Here is a 23,364-nt window from a genome sequence, read left to right on the forward strand (position 1 = left end):
AAAACCGCCCATCATGTTTAGGGCGAATATTTTTAGTTAGATTTGATTTCGCGCGATCGTGAAATGTGTCAACTGTCACATGACTTATGGGACGCGCTAAGTTTGTTTTAAGCGTCCGATTCGCGTACGACATAGTGGTTAATGCAATAAAAAGAGATAGAACATGTTTATTCTTGGTTAGAAAGTAATGGAGAGATGTACAAATTTCTTAGATATGTTTTTTAAAAACCGAGGTACGTTTGTTAAGAATGGCTGTATCTAGGTATTTATATATCTATGGACAAAAATAAAGTCACTAAATATAGAAAGTACCGCAATCCATTGGGCTCGTGTGTTAGAGAGAGAACGCATGATTTTTGCCCAAAAATGGCGGAAGTTACCAGATTCTAGTAACTTTAATGTTAGGGATTGTTCCACCTGTTTGGAGATATCTGTATATATTTTTATAAAACATGACAGTACTATGAAGTTAGGTTATAAAAAATTACAGCTAATCAGATTTTATTTGTCAATTTTTTTAAGTTGGCAGCAAATTTGCCCAAAAATGGCGGTTGATTGCGGTACTTTCTATATCTAGTGACTTTAGACAAAAACCTCTGTGAATGACATCTATTGGTGGTCATACACGATTCTATTTATAACTGAAGCTTTTTACAGGGATCTAGTTTCATGATAATTTCTTATTTACTTCAGTATAAACGGTTACATTTGCTGATATTTTATTCTTATTTTTAATTTAAACACTTATTTTAATTTTTATTTTTTAGCGCTGTCCACAAAAATTTAAAAAAGTGCGCTATTGTGGCCACTTTGTCCGTCCGCTCGTTCGTTGAGACGCTACTAGTTCTTTATCTTAAGAGTACTTTTTTCGCTATTTGGTTCGTTATGGTGTCCAGACTTGCACCAAGGAAGGAATTTTTTCTGCGTTTATTGCTAAAAAAGTTATTATAAAAAACCAAAAAATCGTTTTTTACATGTTCCATAATTTTACACTTTTTCCGTTTATTAACGATCCTAGAGATCGTTTATAATTTTGTATTGCTGTCTGTCGTCTGTCCGTCTGTTCCTTTGTCTGCCTGTCCCTCTATCTGTCCGTGTGAACGATAACTTTGTTTAGAAATGTCCGATCGCTTTGACATCTCCGTTAGTTATGAACTGAATTGCATGAAATTCAATATGGGCATAGCTTTAGCCATATAATACGCAATGCCCAAAGTTGAGTCGAATCGATTCAAAATTCACAGTGCCCTTTTCGCATCTCGACCATTTATAAACCGAATTGCAAACTTTTTTATTTATAAAAGTATTTAAATGAAATTTCATACATAGCCACTTGGAGCAAAGGAAAATCTAACTTTAAGTTTCAAAATTTAGGTTTGCGCATGCGCAGTTCCAACTTTCTTATTTAGAAAAGCATTGAAATGAAATTCTTCTTATGAACTGAAATTTAAGTAGCACGTCAAAAATGAATTGCACCTATGCAACGCTATTTTTCATATTTGTGGCCGGATTGTTAAGATTTTAACAGAAGTTGCATCTTACAAATGGGAAATGAACGCAAGTGGAAATGCGCTTTTTGTAAATCGTTTACAATTACTTTTTAACTTGTTGTGAGAATAAACTCACCTTTAGTTAATTTATTTTGAGCCTTGTGTACCTGTGGTGATCATTGACATCTAAATGCGATTTGTCTCATTACTCATGGCTTTACGGTACAAGGGCACTTACATTAACCTAAAGTAATGTTATCATCAACTCCACATGACTAACATATTTAATTCTTTCAGCCTCATCTTGTAACACTACGTGCTCCGGTATCCGAATCATTATCAAGACTACATAGAGAACAACTTCAGAAATTTGCACAGTATTTGATAAGCGAATTACCTCAACAAATTTTGCCAACTGCTCAACGACTGTTAGATGAACTTTTAGGATCTCAACCATCAGCAATAAATTCAGTATGCGGGGCACCCGATCCCACAGCGGGTGCTTCCGCCAACGATCAGACCTCATGGTATTTGGATGAAAAAGCGCTTCACGATAACATAAAGAAAATATTAATAAAATTTTGTGTACCGGCTCCTATCGTGTTTAGGTACGTTGTATCGGATCTTATGTTTTTAACTTACGTCTTTTGATTATAGCGACGTTAACTATTTAAGCACAACTGCTCCACCCGCTGCAGCAGAATGGACTTCATTACTCCGTCCATTAAGGGGAAGAGAGCCGGAAGGGATGTGGAACTTACTTAGTATAGTTAGGGAAATGTTTAAGAGAAATGATCGCAATGCAATTCCATTATTAGAAATTATCACTGAGGAATGTTTAGCTTGCGAACAAGTACGCCAGAAGAAACCAATTGAAACATTCTCATTCTTTTCTTCTAGATACTGGTTTGGTGGTTTAATACTAAAGTCGCTTTATTAAACGGTGGATCAGGGCATGGAGGTAGCGGCGGTGGAAAGCACAATAATGTGAATAGCAATAGTCATGCTTCTCAGCATGCTTGTTCTTCATTGTGTGACGAAATTGTTATACTTTGGAGATTGGCAGCATTAAATCCAGGTTTAGCGCCGCAAGAAAGAGATATGCTTCATAATCAATTTTCAACGTGGCATATGAAAATAATGGAGAAGGTTAGCAAAAGTAGATCAAATTCAAATCAGTCAAATTCTAACAAAAATGGTGGATTCAGAATGGATCTGGAGGTGTTTACTGGATTTAAACCTGCAATTGAAGCTTGTTATTTGGATTGGGATGATTATCCAATGCCCGGAATTACATATACACAAGACACAAATCCGATGTATCATTGTCCATTTACGTGCTTTCGGCATTCAGGAGAAAATCGCCTAGAGAGCGTCACACAAGTTAACTCTAGTCAAGCTGTACTAAATAATGAACACCCACACACCAGTTCTCATCATATACACAGCCATCACCACCACCACCATCACCACCATCACCATGGTGTGCGCTCAAGAATGACTAGGTTCGATTTTGCCGACGTTATAAGTTTAAATCCTGTTGAATTCTCTTCCCATCCGTCATTAGAACGATCTAGAGATGGTACACGTTCTAGTATTAGTAGTGAGGGTTTTTGCGAAAATGAAGATGATGTAACAGTACTAAAGGGAGGTAGTGTGTTGCTTGGAGCAAGTTATAAGTCTATAGATTCTGATTCTCAAGAGGGCGGTGGCAGTGATTCCGCCAGCAGTACTAGTATTGAATTAAATTCTCATATTCAACAGTCATCAAGCAGCGATGATTGTAACCTTATGAAAAACACAGTAGCACATGAACATTTGAAGTTTGATATTGTTAAAAAATCAGAATTAGAGTGGACATTAACAGGTGATGTTCCATCTTCATCACGCAGACATTCCAAAGATGAATCTTCCTCGTCAGAATCTCCACAATCAGGGGACGAATATAATCTTTATTTTTATAACGCGAAAGATAATGGGGGTAGTGGGAATGATTCTCTTAAGGATATAAAATTAACAGAAGATGGTGATGGTAAATCGCAGCCACTATTTGCGAATATCAAGCCCGCCGATGATCCGTGGGATGTGTTATTTGCACGAGCCGAGGGATTACATGCACATGGTCACAGTAGAGAAGCTTGTACCCTTGGAGTTAAATTAGCCGAGGAACTCTTAGCCAATCCTCCAAACTTAATGATAGAAATTCCTCCTCTGCCAAAGCGAAAAGGAAAGAAACAACAAGTTAACCCCGCTTCTCATCAACTTAGCTGTTTGGCCTCTGCCACATTGGCTAAATGTGCGTTTCTTTGTAGCGTCTTAGCAGAAAATTTGGAGCATTTTCATTTGGCGTTTCGGGTGGGCATGTTCGGTTTAGAAATGGCCAGACCACCTGCCAGTACTAAGCCCTTGGAAGTTAAGTTGGCAAATCAAGAGTCTGATTTAGTTAACTTGTTGAAACGTATACCTTTGAGTCAAAAGGAATTGAAAATTATTCGAGAGAAAGCGCAACAATTTAAGGAAGGTACTTTAAAATCCAGAGGCGAAGCTTTATTACCGATAATGCTCGCAAGTTTCGTTTTTGACGCTCTAGCGATGCCCACAGTTTTGGGACGCGATAGAGGGAAAGTGCTAAGTATTCGCTTGATATCTGATGAGCCGCTCGGATTTGAAGCCGCAGTTGCCGCTTTGGGTATGAAGGCGAATGTTTCTGAGGCAGATCACCCTCTTTTGTGCGAAGGAACGAGACGACAAAGAGGCGATCTTGCCATTAGCTTGTTAGTGCATTACAAGGATGATAATTGGAGAATGTCACGTATTATGGACAGATTATTGGATAAAGATATACATCAGCTGTTGAAGTCGCCCATTGTCAGTTCATATTACTCCAATAACCCTCCCATCAGAAGTCAGTATTCAAATCTTAAACGTGAAGAATGTGAAAAGGTTATGTCACCATTGGGTTCTTACGTTCCACCAACTGATGTTTTGCCAGCAGAAATAAGTAAGTCCAAAGTTATTTTTTCTTTTGTAATAAAAATCACTGTATACTATAGTATTTATTATTATATTATACTTAGAGGTGGTGCCCTACTAGGTTTCTGGAAGCACAGATCGGTCATTTTTCATTAATATGATTTGTTTGAATATAACAACAAACATTATACACTATACCACAGATATACACAAACAATTTATCTGTGACTATACCGAGGACTATACTAATTTAAATTCATTGTACCTTTAGGTAGCAAACTCTGATTAAACAAAAGAATAACTGTAATAAAACATTACAAATGGGGACATTTTTCTTGTAAGTACCAAAAGGGACCTTTTAAGAGTGTTTTTTTGCACATGGAATTTTCTTCTTCCAATAGCTAGGCACATATAGACACATTGTATGGGAAGGTATAAAAAATTGACCCCAATATGATTACTTTCGGTCAAATTTAGTCCATCAGCGTTGTGAGATAAATTCATTTTTTGAAAAATGTATTTATTACAAGTGATACACCGCTCCACTTTAGGAATATAATGGACATAATTACTCATAAAATGTCAGAAAAAGCAAGATTCTAGAGTAGTAGTAATCTAACTGAAAATAGACTAGAGCCTGCATCTACACTACATTAGAAAGCTTTTAGTGAAAATTGGAAGTCTCTAGCTATTGTAATTGACTAAACCTTCTTTTCTATAAATAATAATAATAATATATTTTAGTGCATAGACCAACAAAACGTATGTATAGCACAAGTCAATTACAAACCAACAATTAGGTAACAATTAAAGATTAAAAAATTCACTAGTGGTGTAAAATGGGTTAAGAATCAGGTACTTTAATAGGTTTTGTTTGAACGGTTTTAGAGTGTCACAGCCTTTTAAGTAGTGAGGTAGCTTGTTATACATTTGTACGCCAAGAACCATGGGAGAGTTCGCTTAATTTTCTTTTAAAAGTGGGGATTTGGAAAAGGTCATTATCACGTAAATTATAACTATGTGTGTCCTTGTCAGTTTATGAGAGTAAGTGAAGATTAATTTACAATTTTCAAAAATAAATCAACTAGGAACCGTTAAGATTTCCAGATCTTTAAAGAGACCTCTTAATACAGGAAAATTGTCCAAAATGGACAAGAAAATTGCGAAGTACTTGAAACTTGGTATAGACGTTTGAAAATACGTATATTTCAAGGAACCGAAGAGTCCCTAACCACAAGAGGTGTGCTGGAGTGGTCATGCTCAAGAACGTAGAGTGAACTGGAGGTTCACTTTTTTAACAGGAAGTGGCAGTTCAATCCTATTAAAAAATACTTTGTGACATTTTTAGCGCATTTTTTAAGAATTAAAAAAAATGTGCTACTGTTTGCGTTTTGTCCGTCCATCCGTCCGGCCCACTTTTACCGTTTTGAAGTACATCTAGGGAAATGGTACTAGACTCCTGCAATTTTTTGCAATATGTAGCCTACATCTTGAAGGGTGTGCCAGGCGACCATCAAATTTCGCTGTTTTAAGCCCCCCACCCCACCCCCACCTATGAATTATTTCCGCAGATGCTGTTTGTGATAGTAAAACGTGCATAACTTTTACATACGAAAACCAATCAATTGGTTTGAGATGTTGTATACGCATGCCTTTAGTGGTACCAAGTACAACTTTTGTACATGGGGGGGGGGGGGGAGGAGGTAAACACACGTTCTACCTGTCATGGTATTCTAATGAAAGGTCTCATCGAAATAAATTGGTGTGTACAAACTATTACTTTCCTTCGCGACTCTTTTTCGAGATCAGTGGGTGACGGGGTCGTAAAGATGTTTGCAAATTTGCTCCATGTATGCAACCGTACATTTGCATGAAATAAGTTGTAGTACACTTGTACGGATTGTGGTCCTCGCGTAAAGAGTGTTGTAATAGGCTACAATGAGCCCTTGATTTTCTTCCATCCCCACTGTTCGGTATTGTTGGTACTACGAAGCCATATCTGAATTTGGCAGAATACTCGTGAGTAATGCTGAGCAGCGGCCACTCAAGTTAGTGGTAATAATTCGGCCCTGATTTTTGCTTTTGCAGCGATTTTTTTAAATTGGTAAAACCTATATGAATTAACGGCAACTTTCAAATTTTCTTCTCACTGTATACCATCAGAAAATGAGGTTCACCAGCTTCTCTTACTTCTGATAAGGTTGAACTTTGGTTTTTGAAGGTTCTCACTATAGCCAATTGCATTTTGTTTTGCAAGAGTTTGAAAAATGGTAATTTTTGCTTCTGAAACATACAATATGTGGTATCACTACTGCAAAAATGTTCTTTTTAGGCAAGAGAACAAGGACGTCAACATCCTCGCCGACTACACGCATGTTCGACCATTGTTAAACATTTCTATTGCGTCATACTTTCATTAGACAAACCGATACAACAAAATATGGAATGATCCTCAGGATTACCATCACCTTTTTAACGACCGTTTATTTTTATCTTGGAGATACATATAGTCAACAAAAATGCATCAATTCATGTCTTGGGCATTGAGATAATGTTCTTAGTGTTTTTCCAAACGATCTTTGTGCATAAATAACGATTTTGAAAACTTGGATGGAAATACATATGGCCCCCAAAAAATGCATTAAATTCATGTCTTGGTCATTGAGATAATGTTCTTGGCCTTTTTCACAACGATTCCGGTACAAGAATAACAACTTTGATATGTTTTTAGCAGAACACGCCATAAACAGCAGAATTTTTTGTCGTCCTTATTTCGCTGGTGCCTTTAAACACTGAAAGTGGATACGGAGCAAGTTCATACTTGAAGAATTCCGCGAGATCATCCTATTGGTTCTGCGTATACGATAAAAATCCGATCCGGGAAAACTTTACTGTGTGAACGAGCCGTTACGACAGGTGGGCGAGCGGCGCGGGGGTTTTTAAACCTTCATTTTGGGCTGAGCACACTATGTAACGCTAGGGACTCGTCCAATTCTTAAACAGAATATATTTAGGTATAAGTATACAAAGTTACAAAGACTTCGCAATTTTCTTGGATATATGACGAATTTGGCTACAATTTGGACTGTACTATCTGCACGAATGAAATTTTGACACGTTTGCAATTGTTCGTATAATGTGAGTGAGTGAGTAGATGAACCCCATAGACATATCCCATATCGTAGGATGGACGCCACAAGCGAATTGATTTAGAGTTAAGACGCGTCTGAGATTTCTGATTAGGTAATTAACCGAGCTCAATCTAGCTGCGAGTTTGGAGCAGTGTACTTTTGAGCTTAAGTGGTTGTCAAAATGTAGACCCAAAAATTTAGTGGTGGAAACATCTTGCAGAGTGTTGTCCTCTATTTGTAGAGCGGCAGGGTTAATGGTTTTTCGTGCCTGCTTGCCTTTAAAACAAGTGAAGCTTCCTTGAACCAAACACTAAGCTTATACAAGTAATTATTGCACAAGTTTGTGAGTAATTTCTCGTCCTTATGGGACACCAGCAATGACGTGTAATCCGCATATAAGAAATGGGGTACTTCTGTCCCGAGGAAAGTGGGTAGACAGAAACAGCGTTGGTCCCAGTACTGATCCCTTAAATATTGGGTAGGTGACGTTTACTAGGCCGGTAATAGAAACATACTGTTCCCTGTTGTAAAGGAAAGAAGATCCAGCTGAGTCCAACACCTCTGATACCATAATTCTCTAATTTTAAGAGCAACTTCTAAGGCCACCGAAGATCCCTATTGGACATTCTCCGTTTTCTATGTATTTAATTAGCTTCCAATAAAAATGTTGTAGAGCGTATGTTATTGAGCATTTCGGTTGAAAACCAAACTGTTGTTTCGACATTAGTTTGTGTTTTGTAATGAAGCTTTGGAGGCGTTCAAGGAAACAATATTCAAATATTTTAGAGAAAGTGGAGCTGAGGGCTATAGGACGATAATTGTATATACACTTATGATTTCCTTTTTTATAAATGGGGATAACGTTATTAATTTTTAACATTTTTGGAAATTCTCCCATGCTAAATGACAGATTTATAAGGTATGTCACTGGGGATATTATTGATGGTAAAATTTGTTTTATAAGTACTGGTGGTATCCCGTCCGGACCAGTTTATTGTTTAATTTGGAAATTATAAGGACTGACAGTTCACTAGTGGTGAATGGAAGCAAAACAAATGTATGGGGATTATTATTCATTTTTGGGATGTAATGTCGGTTTCTGTTTTGTTGATTATTATTTATTAGAGTCACGCTATATGACAGAAAAAGTCGTTGAAATGGTTAGCTATACCTGTGGGTTGATTGACTGTTCTATTGTTGACCTCGCCCTAGGTGAGTATTGTGAGTATGCATCTTCGTTTTCTGTATCAACTAAAAGTGTGCCAGTCTTTGAGTACGGTAATAATTCTTTAGTTCAGGAAATTGTTTTGTCATAACTAACAAATCGTGTAGTTTTTTAGACGATGATCTTATACCATTATCAACCCATGTTTTTGATAGGCCGTTCGCTTTATGGCGTCGCCTTAATATGGGGAAATTGGAATTAAATTTATTTGAGAAAACATTATGAAACTATTTGTATGCATCATTAATATCTCTGCATTCTTTTAGAAGGCACCAATTGACATTTTCTAGACAGTTTTTAAATTTTAGCACCCTATTTGGATAGTAGGAGCGGTTAAATGTATATAATGGCCCGTATGAATAAAAGTGAGCAAATGCTTATACTTGAAAAATTCAAAGGAAATACTCGTAAGTACTCCTTCGCGCTGGGCGACTTAGCAGCGCCGCTAAGTAGAAGAACAGTACGCAGTGCAATGCTGCTAAACAAACTAGTATAAAGGGGCACTTACGAGTATTTACTTTGAATTTCGCAAGTATAAGCATTTGCTTATTTTTATTCATACGGGCCATTGTTTCGGATATAGAACCATTGTCAATATTACTTTGAAAAAGAATAGTTCTATCATCCGAAATAGGTACAATTATCTAAGTTCCTATATGATGCAGAGGCCTCAAAATTTACATACAAATGGTCAAGAGTTCGATTTTCGCGTGTACTTTCATTGATAACTGATGTTAAATTAAAAGATCTTAACAAATTACAAATCCTCATACTCACAGATGTCTCTTACCTGATCTACATTAAAGTCGCCCGGTATTATTATATTATGACCAGGTCTATATATTTGATGTAAAACATCATTCAGTTTTTCAATGAATATTGAAATGTCTCCCATCGTTGGCAAGATCTCAGCTGGACAGCCAGCCAGCCAACCATAACAAATATAATAATATAAAAACACATGTATGGGCATATTAAGAAAACTTTTACACCTTGATGTGCACTCTAAACAGTACACTTCATAACGTGACGACTGCAGTCGGTTAACTGAATAAATCGCCGACTTCTACACACAAAAATCCTGCAGCGCGTCCAGATTATTGAGGAGCGTCCGGACCATCATTGTGACATTAGCGCGTCTGGATTACTAGATGTCCTGATTAGTATGTGCCCGGAGTAAAGAGGTTGTACCGCAAGTAAATAAAATTTAAATTCAATTCAAACAAAATTTAATACCTAGAATCTCAGGTAGAATCTGGGTATTAAAATAAAAATAACATTTTTTGTAGCAAATTATTTTTAAAACCCTTATGGTTCAAATAGATAAAATAAATAAAATAAAATTTGTAATTTTTTGACATAATCACAATGCGAAGCAAGACTAAAAAGGAACCCGATGCAGTTTTTTAATACTGTGTGTGTACTTACAGGTACCGGCAGTCGCCCACATAGTTCAACAAGTGCGGAAATTGAAACGTGTATGTCAAATATAAACTTGAATGCAACTCCAGGAGCCAATCAAAATCCTGCACTGCAAGTAACAAGAACTAAAGAATCACGTTACAAAAAAAGAGCTTACCCGTCTATTCCAAACCAGCCATCCGAGGCCGGCGCGCATTTCATGTTTGAGTTAGCCAAAACTGTCCTTATTAAAGCAGGAGGTAACAGCAGTACATCGTTGTTTACTCAACCGTCGACAAGTCAAAATCATCATGGTCCTCATCGCGCTTTACATATGTGCGCATTTCAGTTGGGTTTGTACGCCTTGGGTTTACATAATTGTGTTAGTCCAAATTGGTTGAGTAGAACTTATTCCTCACATGTATCATGGATTACAGGTCACAAATCTGTGTCTAATTTTTATGATTATAACGAATTTTTTAGGACAAGCCATGGAAATTGGAGCAGCTGCAATTTCATTTTTAATAGAAACATGGGAAGGTCATTTAACACCACCCGAAGCAGTTAGCATTGCTGATAGAGCATCAAGAGGATGTGACCCTAACATGGTTCGCTCTGCAGCCGAATTGGCCCTTTCTTGTCTACCTCATTCACACGCTTTGAATCCAAACGAAATCCAACGAGCAATACTGCAATGCAAAGAACAAAGTGAGATAATGCTAGAACATGCATGCCTTACGGTCGAGTCGGCAGCGAAAGGAGGAGGTGTCTATCCTGAAGTACTGTTCCAAGTTGCAAAATACTGGTACGAATTATATGTTAGGCACACTCCTGGTGGAGAGCTACTGCTTATGGAAAATGAGATACCACACGATGCACTTATCGATCCTCTAGTAGCTCTTGTTGATCCTAATGCTGGTGTGGAAATACAACCTCAAGTAGGAACTGGAATGCCACAACAAAATGGTGCTGCAGTCATTACTAACTCGGGCCCAGTTGTTGTAACTACCGCACCTCCTCCACCATATCAACATCCAACAGTTACAACGTTAGCTCCTTTGGGAATGTCGGTCCCATATGCAGTAGCCCCTTATAGTTTTACTGTGCAAGGTTTGCATCCTCATCCACATGTCAGTTATGGGGGCCCTCTACACCCTCATGCTGTTCAGTTACATCAACAACCACCACCTCATATGCAAATGTATCTATCGCCTCCTCAATTTCAATATCCACCACACACAAATAATCAGCAATTTAGCAATGGACAGCAATCAACTTATTCTAGCCTACCTCCTGTACAACAAGGAGCTTATGCGGTGCCATCTAGTGCACCTTCACAATATCAACTACCTGCACCAGTTCAAGCAACTTATGCTCCAAGTCAAGGTCCATCGTATACAAACATGTCTTCTAATTCAGGAACTCCTATGCAATCTAACATACAATATTATGGCACAGCTGTTACAATCTCCCAGCCATCAAATTTGCGACCCACTTCAGTTCCTGCAGGGCACATGTATCCTTTGGCAATTGCCACAAATGCACCCGGTCCTGTACCACCACAACAAATCGCGAGACCTCCCCCACATCGGCAGCCACAACAATTCAGTCAAGCTCAACTTCGGTATTTGCTAGCGGCTTACAGAGTGGGCATGTTAGCAATGGACACTCTTGCAAGAAGAGTTCACGACGATCGTCCCCAAGCAAAATATGCTCGTAATCCACCTTATGGGGAAGATGTTAAGTGGTTATTACGGATCTCTAAGCATTTAGGTAAGGAATACCACTACAAAATTGTTAATGACATTTCTATATTCTAGGTACACAATACCTACACCAATTCTGCATATGTGCTGTTAATTCTATTGTGAGCCCATTTGTCTTGCACGATGTCGCAATCGAGTCTGCCCAATATTTGTCTAGAAACAATCCAGCTTTGGTTATGCAACATCTGCGAACTGCGCTAACGCCGTTAGTACAGAAATGCCAGCAGATGTATATACAGTGCATGCACCAAAAATTGTATCACTTGACACCCGCAGACTATGAAGAATTTGTGAGTATCGTCTGCGTTGCCAGAGCTGCGTTTCAAATAACGCCAGAGGGCACAGCGCAATTTAAGGAATGGTTGCAGTCTATCAGAAGGTAAGTGTTATGTATATTTAAATTACATTACAATTACGCTGTAAGAGAGTATCCTAGAAAATAACAAGTTTAGAAAAATGTCAAGAAATTAATACATTTGTTCTATTCGAATATATTATTCAATAATTATAAACAAGAACTTACACCCTACAAATACAACAGTAAGCGGTTTGAAAAAACGCAAACACTGATATTATTCTGTAAATTATCTAGACATTCATTTGAGTTGTGTGTTAGTGAATCTGGTGTCCTATCATCATTTCTCAAAACACTGGAATTAATGTGGCCGTTGAACTAATAACTAAAACAAAAACACCAATAAACTACAATAATACAGAGTGGCTAATAAAGATGGAACCAAAGCGGCGGTGTGGAAACGGTTGGAGATTTCAGTTTGAAAGTTTTAGGACTTAAATAAGATGTGATTCTTGAAACTTGTTTTTAAAGGCCCCTCTTAAAATATGATATTTCAGCAAAATTAAGGCGGCCAACTTTTTAAAATAGCAATGCGGGACAAAATCGGGTTTCAAGTCTTGCCCATAACATTTGAAAAGAAACACATAATCATTTATACATTTCCGATTTTATTTATTTCAAAACTTAAAAAATATTGGTACAACATAGACATATAGTAGGAGTTTGCGCGCACCTAATCGGTATATTACATCTGAATTAGGTATGTTTACATAGTATCTGCAATTGATAGATGTAAGAAATCAGGAACAGTGCTGCATTGTGATTAGTATACCAATTACACCAACGATCTTCTACAGTATGCAAACCACAATGCGGCACTGTTTGTATCGTTTCCTACATATTTATTTTGTTCTATTGATTTCAGATACTATGTAAACGGATCTAATTCAGATGTAATATACCGGTCACATGCGCGCAAACTTAGGAAAAGCCTACTATACCGTCTTATAGTTCATATTCATTAACAATCAATACTGGATAAAAACAACGCCGATTAAAACTACCTAACACAATGAAAAGTGAAGTAATATACGTATATAGTACAGTGTGTAAAGCGATGGGGAATACAAGAAGGAATTTTTTTTAAATATTGATTTATTAAAAAATTTATTCTTCATATTTTTTGTTTGCTTTGAAAGTACCAATAACGTTTCGATTGTTTGTGGTTTGATAGCAATACGCTATCTTGATTATAATGTGATATGATGTAATGATAACTTTCAATAAAAAAATTAATTTTATTATTTTTTCAGATTTCTATAAATAAATTTTAGGTTATCGAAACGCTATTAGTACTTTCAAAGCAAGCAAAAAATATCATGAAGAATAAATTTTTTTCATAAATCAATATTTAAAAAAATTCCCTCTTGTATACCCCATCGCTTTACACCCTGTATATGAGCGCGAGGCGAGCTAAAATACGCGTTGGTGTAAAAAGGCTTTGCTTCGCTTCGTTTGTTGGCGTTGCCTTGTTTACGTTGATTTGGGTAACACTAGTTCTACAAAAGCGAGACTCGTGGAACACATCGGTTTAATTCCGGGACATATTTATTCATTTTTAGAATGCTGGATTGTGTTGGCCATTACGGGACCGTTCTGCTGAATACGGGACGGTTGACTGCCAAAATAAAACATATTATTGCAAATTTATGCAATTTAAATTGTAGACTTTTATTCTAGCGCCAAAACGCTATTTTGTGTCATGGCAGTGTCTGTGACATCACAGTCCTGATAAGTATAAACACATAACCTCCGCGTAAATAGTTTAAAAGATTTCGTAATGAATTATAACTACTATAAGTGAACTACTATAGTTCAGTGATGGTGCCCTACCATGGGGTACACCTTGTCGTGGTGGTAGGGCTGAGCAAACACATTTTTCTCGAAGTGATGAAGAAGCAACAGAAATAAAGCTGTATCTGTTATCTTAGTATCTGCTTCCTTGTGAAAAGCTTCTAAGGAGGAAATCTGTGTCGTCTGACGGTTACAGAAAACTTTTCTTTCATCACTGAAGCCTCCAGCAATCACCAGTCCGCCGTCAAATGAGGCCTTTTCATGGTGATGCGACAAGAACTTGATCAGATTTCTTTTGTTTTCCTCTAATGAAAGGAAATTCTTCCAAATGTGAGGTAATGGAACATCGCGGATATCTATCACATGACGCACAGGAACTAAAATGCTTGCCAAAACAGAAATAATTTAATAATTACGCGATGTGAAGAAATTTAAACAGTAGCCATAGTACTATGAAAAAAGGTTTCCACTTTTACGCACTTTGACGTTAGAAAAACTATGAAATCATTGTTGAAACATTTGTTCACTATTATTATTGTGCTGTACTTCCGTCAGAAATAACATTATAAAGGCCTGGACACCGAGACACTGTCGTCACAGTGCGGATACGGTGCAGACATGTGTGTGCAGGCCTTAATCCGTTTTTAGATCGAAAAAATCGGTCGCATGAGTGAAAAGATCAACATTTTCGAAAATTGGCCGCCATCCTGAATTGTGAAGTTCCTGTTCAGATTTCAAGGTGCCAACATCAATATTCGTGTTCAGCATGTACAAATTAGTCAAAAACGCCTATTTGGCCAAATTTTGTCTGAAATGCCCCTAGAACTTGTTAAACCGCTGTTTTTTTTAAAGGGACCAGTCTAGTCATTTTCTTCATAGACAACTAAGGAAACTGCATACAGCTTGTGTGAAACTTCCGGGCAATTGTGCATAAGTCTTAAGAGTCTTCTATACGACCGCGCTCAATGTAAATTTCAATAAGAGCGCCCGCTATAAAAACTCAAGTTACTTTTCAAAAACATTTTTTTAAGAACTACTTTATAAATTTAGACCTTTATCTACAAAATGTTCGTAATTTAAAAAAGTTGCGCTTACGTACAGAAGACTTAAGGTGAAGGTAGCTTACTGAATCATCTCCATATGATATTTCGATGACCTAAAAAAAAAGCATCTTAAGGCTCTGCTGCAGTGAAAATTATCATTTAAATTTTCGAAAAAAACAAGTCGCATACGATGTGGAGACCATAAGTGATACTGGAAAAAATAAGTAAAAAAATCGAGGTAGCTTCATTCGGCCTTAAAAAATTATTGTATGCTAAAGTAATCAAATCGTTCTTAGCGCATAACTTTGGATCCAGTAAAGATATTGGGGTCAAAATTTTGGAATAGACTTTACTTAACTAACAACATGCCTCTGTGTCTCCAATTTTATAAAATTTTATCTGCGTTCCTAAAAATTGCTTTGCAAACTTTCGTGTAATTGCAGAATTTATTACCACACAGTAGTAAAGTGAAAAGCGAAACTCGACACGGTAAGGCATAGGCAATTGTAGAGAGAATGTTGGACAATTTTTCCTTTTATTAAATTTTTATAAACAAAGCAGATCTGAGCAAATTAATAAAATCAACACGCCCCTCAAGAAAACCCACCTCTAGTGTTGATAAAAGTATTCAATGCAGCCAATCGGGGAATTTTAGCGATAATTTATACCAACACCATTTTATATTTACATTAAAATTATATATTGGTATAACAGCATCAAATAGTTACTCTTAAATTGTAAACAAACACAATCTCAATTTCTAAAGATATTTTTTTTATTTATGTTTACCTACCTCACATTATCAATATAGATAATGCGGTGTGATTAAATGTATGACTATACCTATGGCACAGATTAAAATCTGCACCTATGGGTACTTTCATCCAACACAAATAAATACTTATAGAACAAATATTTTCCTCATATGTAGTAATTCAACACCGTTGGCATGTAATGTAATCTAACAATTTACAATTGTTGATTAGGCACGTTGTTATAAAACTACGGGCCACCTTTTTTTAGCGCATTTTCGAAAAATACAAAAATGTCTGGCCACTTTGTTCGCCAGTCTGTCCGTTTGTCTGTCCGCCCGCCCGTCTGTCTGTCTGCCCTTACGGCTGGTATCGCTACTATATGATTACCTTAAGTTCTACTTTTTAGCGCTAAAAAAGTTATTGTAAAAAAACCAACAAACCGTTTTTTACATGTTCCATAATTTTACACTTTTGCCGTTCATTAACGATCCTAGATATCGTTAAAATTTTGTATTGCTGTCTGTCGTCTGTCTGTTGGTCTGTCCGTCTGTTCCTTTGTCTGTCCCTCTATCTGTCCGTGTGAACGATAACTTTGTTTAGAGATGTTCTATCGCTTTTACATCTCCATTAGTTATTACCTGAATTGCATTAAATTCAATATGGGTATAGCTTTAGCCATATAATACGCAATGCCAAAAGTTAAGTCGAATCGATTCAAAATTCACAGTGCCATTTTCGCATCTCGACCATTTATAAACCGAATGGCAAACTTTTTTATTTATAAAAGTATTTGAATGAAATGTGATACATAGGTACTTGGAATAAATGAAAATCTAACGCCAATTTCAAAATTTGGTATTGCGCATGCGCAGTGCCAATTTTTTTATTTATGGAATAATTTAAACAAAAATTGATATATAGGCACTTGGAATAAAGGAAAGTCAAACGCCAGTTTCAAAATTTGGTTTTGCGCATGCGCAGTGTCAACTTTTTTATTTATGGAAGTATTTAAATGAAATTTGATACAGAGGCCCTTGGAACGAAGGAAAATCTAACATTAGTTTCAAAATTTAGGTTTGCGCATGCGCAGTTCTAACTTTTTTATTTAGAAAAGCATTGAAATGAAATTCTTCTTATAAACAGAAATTGAAGTAGCACGTCAGAAATGGATTGCCCATGTGCAACGCTATCTTTCATATTATTGTTGCCGGATTTTTACGATTTTAACAGAAGTTGCATCTTACAAATTGGAAATGCGCTTTATGTAAATCGTTTACGATTACTTTTTAACTTGTTCGATATTTGGGTCGTTATGATGTCGAGACTTGCACCAAGGAAGGAATGTTTCTACGTTTATTACTAAAAAGTCATAATAAAAAATCAATTTTTTTCATGTAGGTACCATAATTTTACACTTTTACCATTTATTGTAGATACATAATATAAATTCCATATTCTAAGGCTACCAAATGCTTAGAAAATGAAATTGAAATGACGTGACGTGTCAAAGAATAAATTGTGCATATGCAATGCTAACTTTCTTATTTGTGGACGAATTTTTCTGAAATTTTAAAAGATCTATATATTGTTCCTTATTTATTTATGTCCAAAAATTTTATATATTTGCATGTCCATGTTTATAGATTTTAATGTGTGTTTTTACTTTTTATAATTTGTAACCATTTGACACATTTTTGCGTACGTGTTGCTATAATGTGTATATACATAGTGCACTTTTTGAGAATTAGCAAAATGTGCTATTGTTTGCGTTTTGTCCGTCCGTCCGTCCGGACCCACTTCTACCGTTTTGAACTACTTCTAGGGGAATGGTCCTAGAGTCCTGGAATTTTTTGCAGTAGGTAGCCTATACCTTGAAGGTGTGTCAGACGACCATCAAATTTCGCTGTTTCACTCTGTTGTGACGTTACGAAACGTCCATGTAATGCTTTCTTACTGGATAGTTTTATCCTTCATGGTACTCTAATGAAAGGTCTCAACGAAAGGAATTAATTTCTACCAACCATAACCCTCCTCGACTTCTTACCGTGATATCGGATTGTCGGAAGAGGGTACTCACAAAAGGCGATTGAGATGTCTGCAAGAAATATATCCATTGGTGATGTCAAAACAAAAGCTATTTCGGTTAAAAAAATGTGCTTTATCTGCACAAGAGTTGTGCACAATTTACACTTGTTTTCATTATTTGCAATTTAGATTGGATTTTTTTGTAGTAGGACATTCCTGTCCTTTGTTGTTCTGGGTGCATTTTGTTTCAAAATGTGGGCGGATTTTCCCGAAACTAAAAAATCAATTGGGTTACCTGTGCTATTTTTTTCGCAAAAAAGACTGCTAACGTGGAAATGAGCCTTTTATTGTAGACGATTCTGATAATAAAGTGGAGTTTTACCTGCGCATTGTTATTACATAAAATTCAGATGCCTATCAAACTTGCACCACGCAACGAATACCTTCTTTAGTTACTGAATGTGCAATCATTTATTTTTTTTATCGGTTACTTCTTGTGCAATTAGGTAGTCATTTCCAATAATTTGGGTTTGATGAGAAATTTAACCGTAAAAAGGTAAGATAAGGAGCTTCATATGTTCTATCTAACAAGTATTATTTAAAAAAACCTTTTTGTTGGAGGTATTTGCAGTTTTGGAGCTACGACTTTTTGATCTGGTCTCCTACGTGCCTGAAAAACGGTCACAACCTTTCTTTTATCCTCAGGAACATAACCAATTTTCAAAGCGGGTGGACGTTTCTAAACAAAGTTATCGCGCACACAGACAGACGAACAGACAGGCAGCAATATAAAATTATAAATTATAAACGATCGCGACGATAGTTAATCTAACACGATGACGGAATCTAAGACATTATGTAAAATTGCCGTAATTAGCAGATATCATTTATAGCGAAAAATTGGTTTATTTTCATATGGATAGCAAATGTTATCTTCATAGCAAAGCCACTAAATACATAATATGCTTTTTTCGCTTCTTTAATATTTGTGCGTTACGCAATACACATCCAATAATTAATTTCATTCAAGTAATGTAAGAATTTACATAAGTATAAAATATAAGTGTGGCCAAACTAAAAGCTAACCAAGGAAATATTCTTTATTTCGAATAGAATACGAGGAGATAAGATTAGCAGAGAATTGTAACGTTGAAATATCTGTGCAGTAAAATATCTGCCTTTGAGAGTGGGATAAATGGGTGGAGCTATAATTATTCGTATCTATATTTTAAAAGTAGCGACATCTGAGCGGACTCACTTGTCATAACTGGCGTATGCAGAACCTTAAGCACACATTCCTCTTAAAAACCTACAAAACTTATATGGCAGTTTTAATATTTCTAAATTCTGATGAGCAAAAATCTTTGTTTGATGCGAGAAATATTTCCAACATCATTACATCAATAAACTGGAACGAGCACTAAATTAAAAAACGTAGACAAACTCTATAAACGCACAGAGGATTCTGATTTGCGTTTGATATCACGTGACAAATGTCGTTATTTTTTAATTTTATTCTTTTTAAATAAAATATAATAGTTTTTCGTGTACTTTACCAAATTAAGTTATTTTGCGATACACTGACACCTTACTCTTATCTTATGAAACAGGAATTTATTTGTTCTTTTTCCACTGTCATGTACCTTATTAGGTTTCAACTCAATCGTATTCGTTTAATATTAGTAGTTATTTGATAATTTTAAAGTTTTTTTATTGGATGAATATTTTATGAGCCACAGCCGAGTAAAAGTCAGGACATTTTTTTTGTGTTTTGTGTGTAAGTAGAGTTGTGCCTGCATTATTCTTCTACTTCGTGTGGCAACTTTGAATTTTTGCCGGAGGCATTTGTGGGTTCTATTATGTGTTCACCCAACAGATGCAGTTAAGCTCCTCCCAAAAAAATTTAAATGAACCTTTTTAATTGACTGAATTTCAAAACCTGTAACACACGCAACTGTATTTGCTTCCAATTATAATTGCTGTATCTAAATTAACATCCTTAACGTCAAACCTGTCATTGCGTTTTCTATTTCTCTTGCCTCAATTTGCCGTTAATTTCATTTATACGAACAAACTAATCTTTTTTAACTTAATAAACAATCTGAAACTATGTACTCCTGTGTGTTTAAAGGTCAATATTCAAAACATAACACTTGATAACTCATACAATGTGACATGCGATTTTAAATTTCCCGGTTTTTATAATTTTGTGACTGTGAAACGGGTCTGGTATTACATTGGCCAAAATTTATTGGGAGTGGCTTAACTGCATCTGTTGGGTGAACAGATTATAGTTCTAAATTGTAATGGTCAGAGATTGCGGTATTTCAAAGATTTCGAGCTTACATTTCTAAAAAAGGAATGCTTGTCAAGTAAGATACTTGAATATTTGAATTGAATTGATATCTTTGAAATATATTGTTAATAGAGAAGGGCAGCAAAACCTGACAAATTACAACTAACCGATCATAAAAAACTTTTTCACAAAAATTATGTGAAATCTTATAGTGCATAACTGGAAATTATTTTTTGTATACAGGATGTTCCAATTTCCTGTAATCCTCAAAAATGTAACATAATAATAAAAGCGATCTCTAGAATTAATTATGTACTAAATGTAAACGAAATTTTGAAAAACTGTTGTATTTTGTGTGGTTATGCTGAGATTAACTAGCCGAAGAGGATTCTTCATAAATATAAAATAAGATGTAATTAATGAAAGAGAATGAACGCTATTCAATATATGCTTTCTTTTCTTTTTAAAATTTTATTTTGTTATAGGTCAAAATCGTGCAAAAAAGATTTGTGGTCCCAAATAAACACAGCTCTACAAGCCAACAGTAAATGACAAAGGTCAGTCCTAGGATCCCAGTATAGTGCTAGCTTTCACAGAGTTTCCCAGGAACAAGCGGAAGAATCAGATGTATCATCTGAGAGTTATTCAAATTCCGTATCAAACATGTGCTCCTATCCAATATATATTAATGCAGGTCTTCCGGCTACAGTGGCTGTTGTAAATCCTGATCAATTAGATAGAAATTTAAGTTACGCTGGTCAATTTTCTGTTGTCCAAGATCGTAATTTCGAGGTGCGAGTGACTGCTAGCATCAATGTGGATGCCAGGATCTATTCCCACATCAACGAACAACAACATTATAAACATAATAGTTGAGTGAAAGTAGTTGCGTGTCTTTGAACTTAATTTTTGATTTTTGGGACTTTTGATCTATAGCTCATGCATTTCATGATGGCAAGCTCAGGTTTCAATCATATGCCTTCATTATACTCAAAATATTTTTAGCGAAGTATTGAATTTTACCCACGGTCTGTTCTTCTATCTGTCTCTAATTTGGTTATCATTTGAGTGTGTGGGTATTTGCTGTTATGTACAAACATCACATTCAAAATTTACCTTATAAGCAATGAGTTTCGGATGTGTGTTTTGCGATTCATTTAATTAAATTATAAATTCATCTTATTCTGAGAACACTTCAATTATAGTTGACACAAATGTAACCATTTATAAAATATAAATCATAAATAGTGATACATGAAAAACTCAGTGAGCAGTTTCCAAACTGATGTATCGTTATTACCGGACGTATCACACTTAATCAGATGTTGCTTGAATCGTGTTATTTTTATATAAATATTGTAAGTCGTACTAGCAGCTGAGAAGTGTTTCGTTGATTTAATTCTGGTGATGTAGAAGAAATGCGCCACATCAGTTTTGAACGCAAAGGGTTTCGTCCAATTTAAATATTACTATGTCACTTGAAGTACTTCTGAAATAGTTTATGTGTCGATTTATAAATAATATATATGTATATTTTTGCTGGAGATAGGCTTAGCCTTGAAAGTATGGTACAAATTTTTGGAAAGTCACATGCATGAACAAGTAATTTGTACTTCAAGTAATATATATATTATATATGAGCTGCACTTATATTGCTCACGATCTGTTAACAAATTTTTAACTGATAGGTAACTTTTTATATATATATGTATAGGTGGTTATAAAATTTGAAAACAGTTGAGTCTATGATAACTACAGCTTCTTCATTTATCATTATAATATTTGTAATTGTTTGACTGTGTTCTGCACATGTATTGTGTACAGTATAATTCTTATTAGTGCATGTGTTTAAAGCTATTTAGTGTAAGTGTACATTATGGCCCAATCCCAATAATGATCTCAACCAGTGTAATAGTATTGCATTTTAAAGTGATTCAGATTACAAAAATTGTGCTTGGTTTCAACAACGTTTCTGGAAATAGACCAAATAAATAGTAATTGGAGTTTTGAAATTAATCTGTGCCTTGAATTTTATAAAAATTAGCAAAAATAAATATCTCTGATAGCAAATATTTAAGGAATTAAAATTCACATTTATTTGTAACCGAGCACGATTTTTGACTATGCAGGTGAATTCTCATTTTGATGATTCTGATGGTCTCGTTATATATATATAGTTAATTTTTTATCGATTCAATTGGTTATTAAATATGGAAATATATGTATATTAAATAATTTCATATACACTAATGTGTAATTAACAGTACTTTATTAGTATAATTTAATACGTTTGACGTAATTTAATTTGTAAAATTTATTTCAGTAGTTTTAAAAACATGAAATATGAATTGTGTTAATTTGTTTTGTAATATCAATAATGATCATTACAACATATTTGGCATTTTAAGTTGTTAAATTTTGCGTTGTGCGTAATACTAAAATAAATTTCTAATTTTAATTAATAATTATAAAAGATTAAATATATTATAAAATTTTTAGGTACGTAATTAGTATTAGTTATAATTTTTCAGGAATGCGAAATAACGACAATGATTTACAATTCCAAAGTTGCACAATGTATGCACTGCACGAATTAAATTATATTTGATGTATGTGTTACGACCAAAGTAATTAATAGGGCTATTATTCATAATGACCGGTCAATGTGATAAATTTGGGGTGCATTTCCTTTTAAAACTTAGGGGAAACATTTATGAAACTGAGAAGATATTTAAAAAATCATTCAACATGTCACAATTATTCACATTGACCAGTCATTATGAACAACCGCCGCATTAATAAATTTGACGGTAGCATATGCATAACATAAATGAGAAGTAGGATTATATTTATTTTTAATAAATCTGCTAATAATTAAAAAAATGTGTTTCGTAAAATTACTGCTAGGTTGAACATCTGTGCAACTTTGAACCTAAATTAAATTAACCAATATTTTATGCCATGTATGTTGCAGTACAATGTAAACTATCGGAATCTGTACATCATATTTCCACTAGTTTTAATGAAACGAGAGAATAAGGGCTGATTTGTAAAATGTATAGAAAATGAACATTACAGTTAGCTGTCAATCATTAAATATTGATGTCAAA

The 23,364-nt window shown here is 35.3% G+C and overlaps 1 protein-coding gene across 1 annotated transcript; it reads left to right on the top strand.

The window, feature by feature from the left end:
* Nucleotides 1-1,787: 1,787 nt before the first annotated feature.
* LOC116164211 (zinc finger SWIM domain-containing protein 8-like) lies at nt 1,788-23,364 on the top strand (the record flags this gene model as incomplete). Its single annotated transcript, XM_031478354.1, is given in 7 exon segments — nt 1,788-2,098; nt 2,148-2,343; nt 2,391-4,491; nt 10,250-10,657; nt 10,704-11,993; nt 12,041-12,365; nt 20,740-23,364. Coding segments are annotated over 6 exon segments (4,296 nt in total). The 3' UTR covers nt 20,807-23,364.

This window comes from Photinus pyralis, unplaced genomic scaffold, assembly GCF_008802855.1.
Source record: "Photinus pyralis isolate 1611_PpyrPB1 unplaced genomic scaffold, Ppyr1.3 Ppyr1.4_LG2, whole genome shotgun sequence".
In the NCBI taxonomy this organism is placed as follows: domain Eukaryota; kingdom Metazoa; phylum Arthropoda; class Insecta; order Coleoptera; family Lampyridae; genus Photinus; species Photinus pyralis.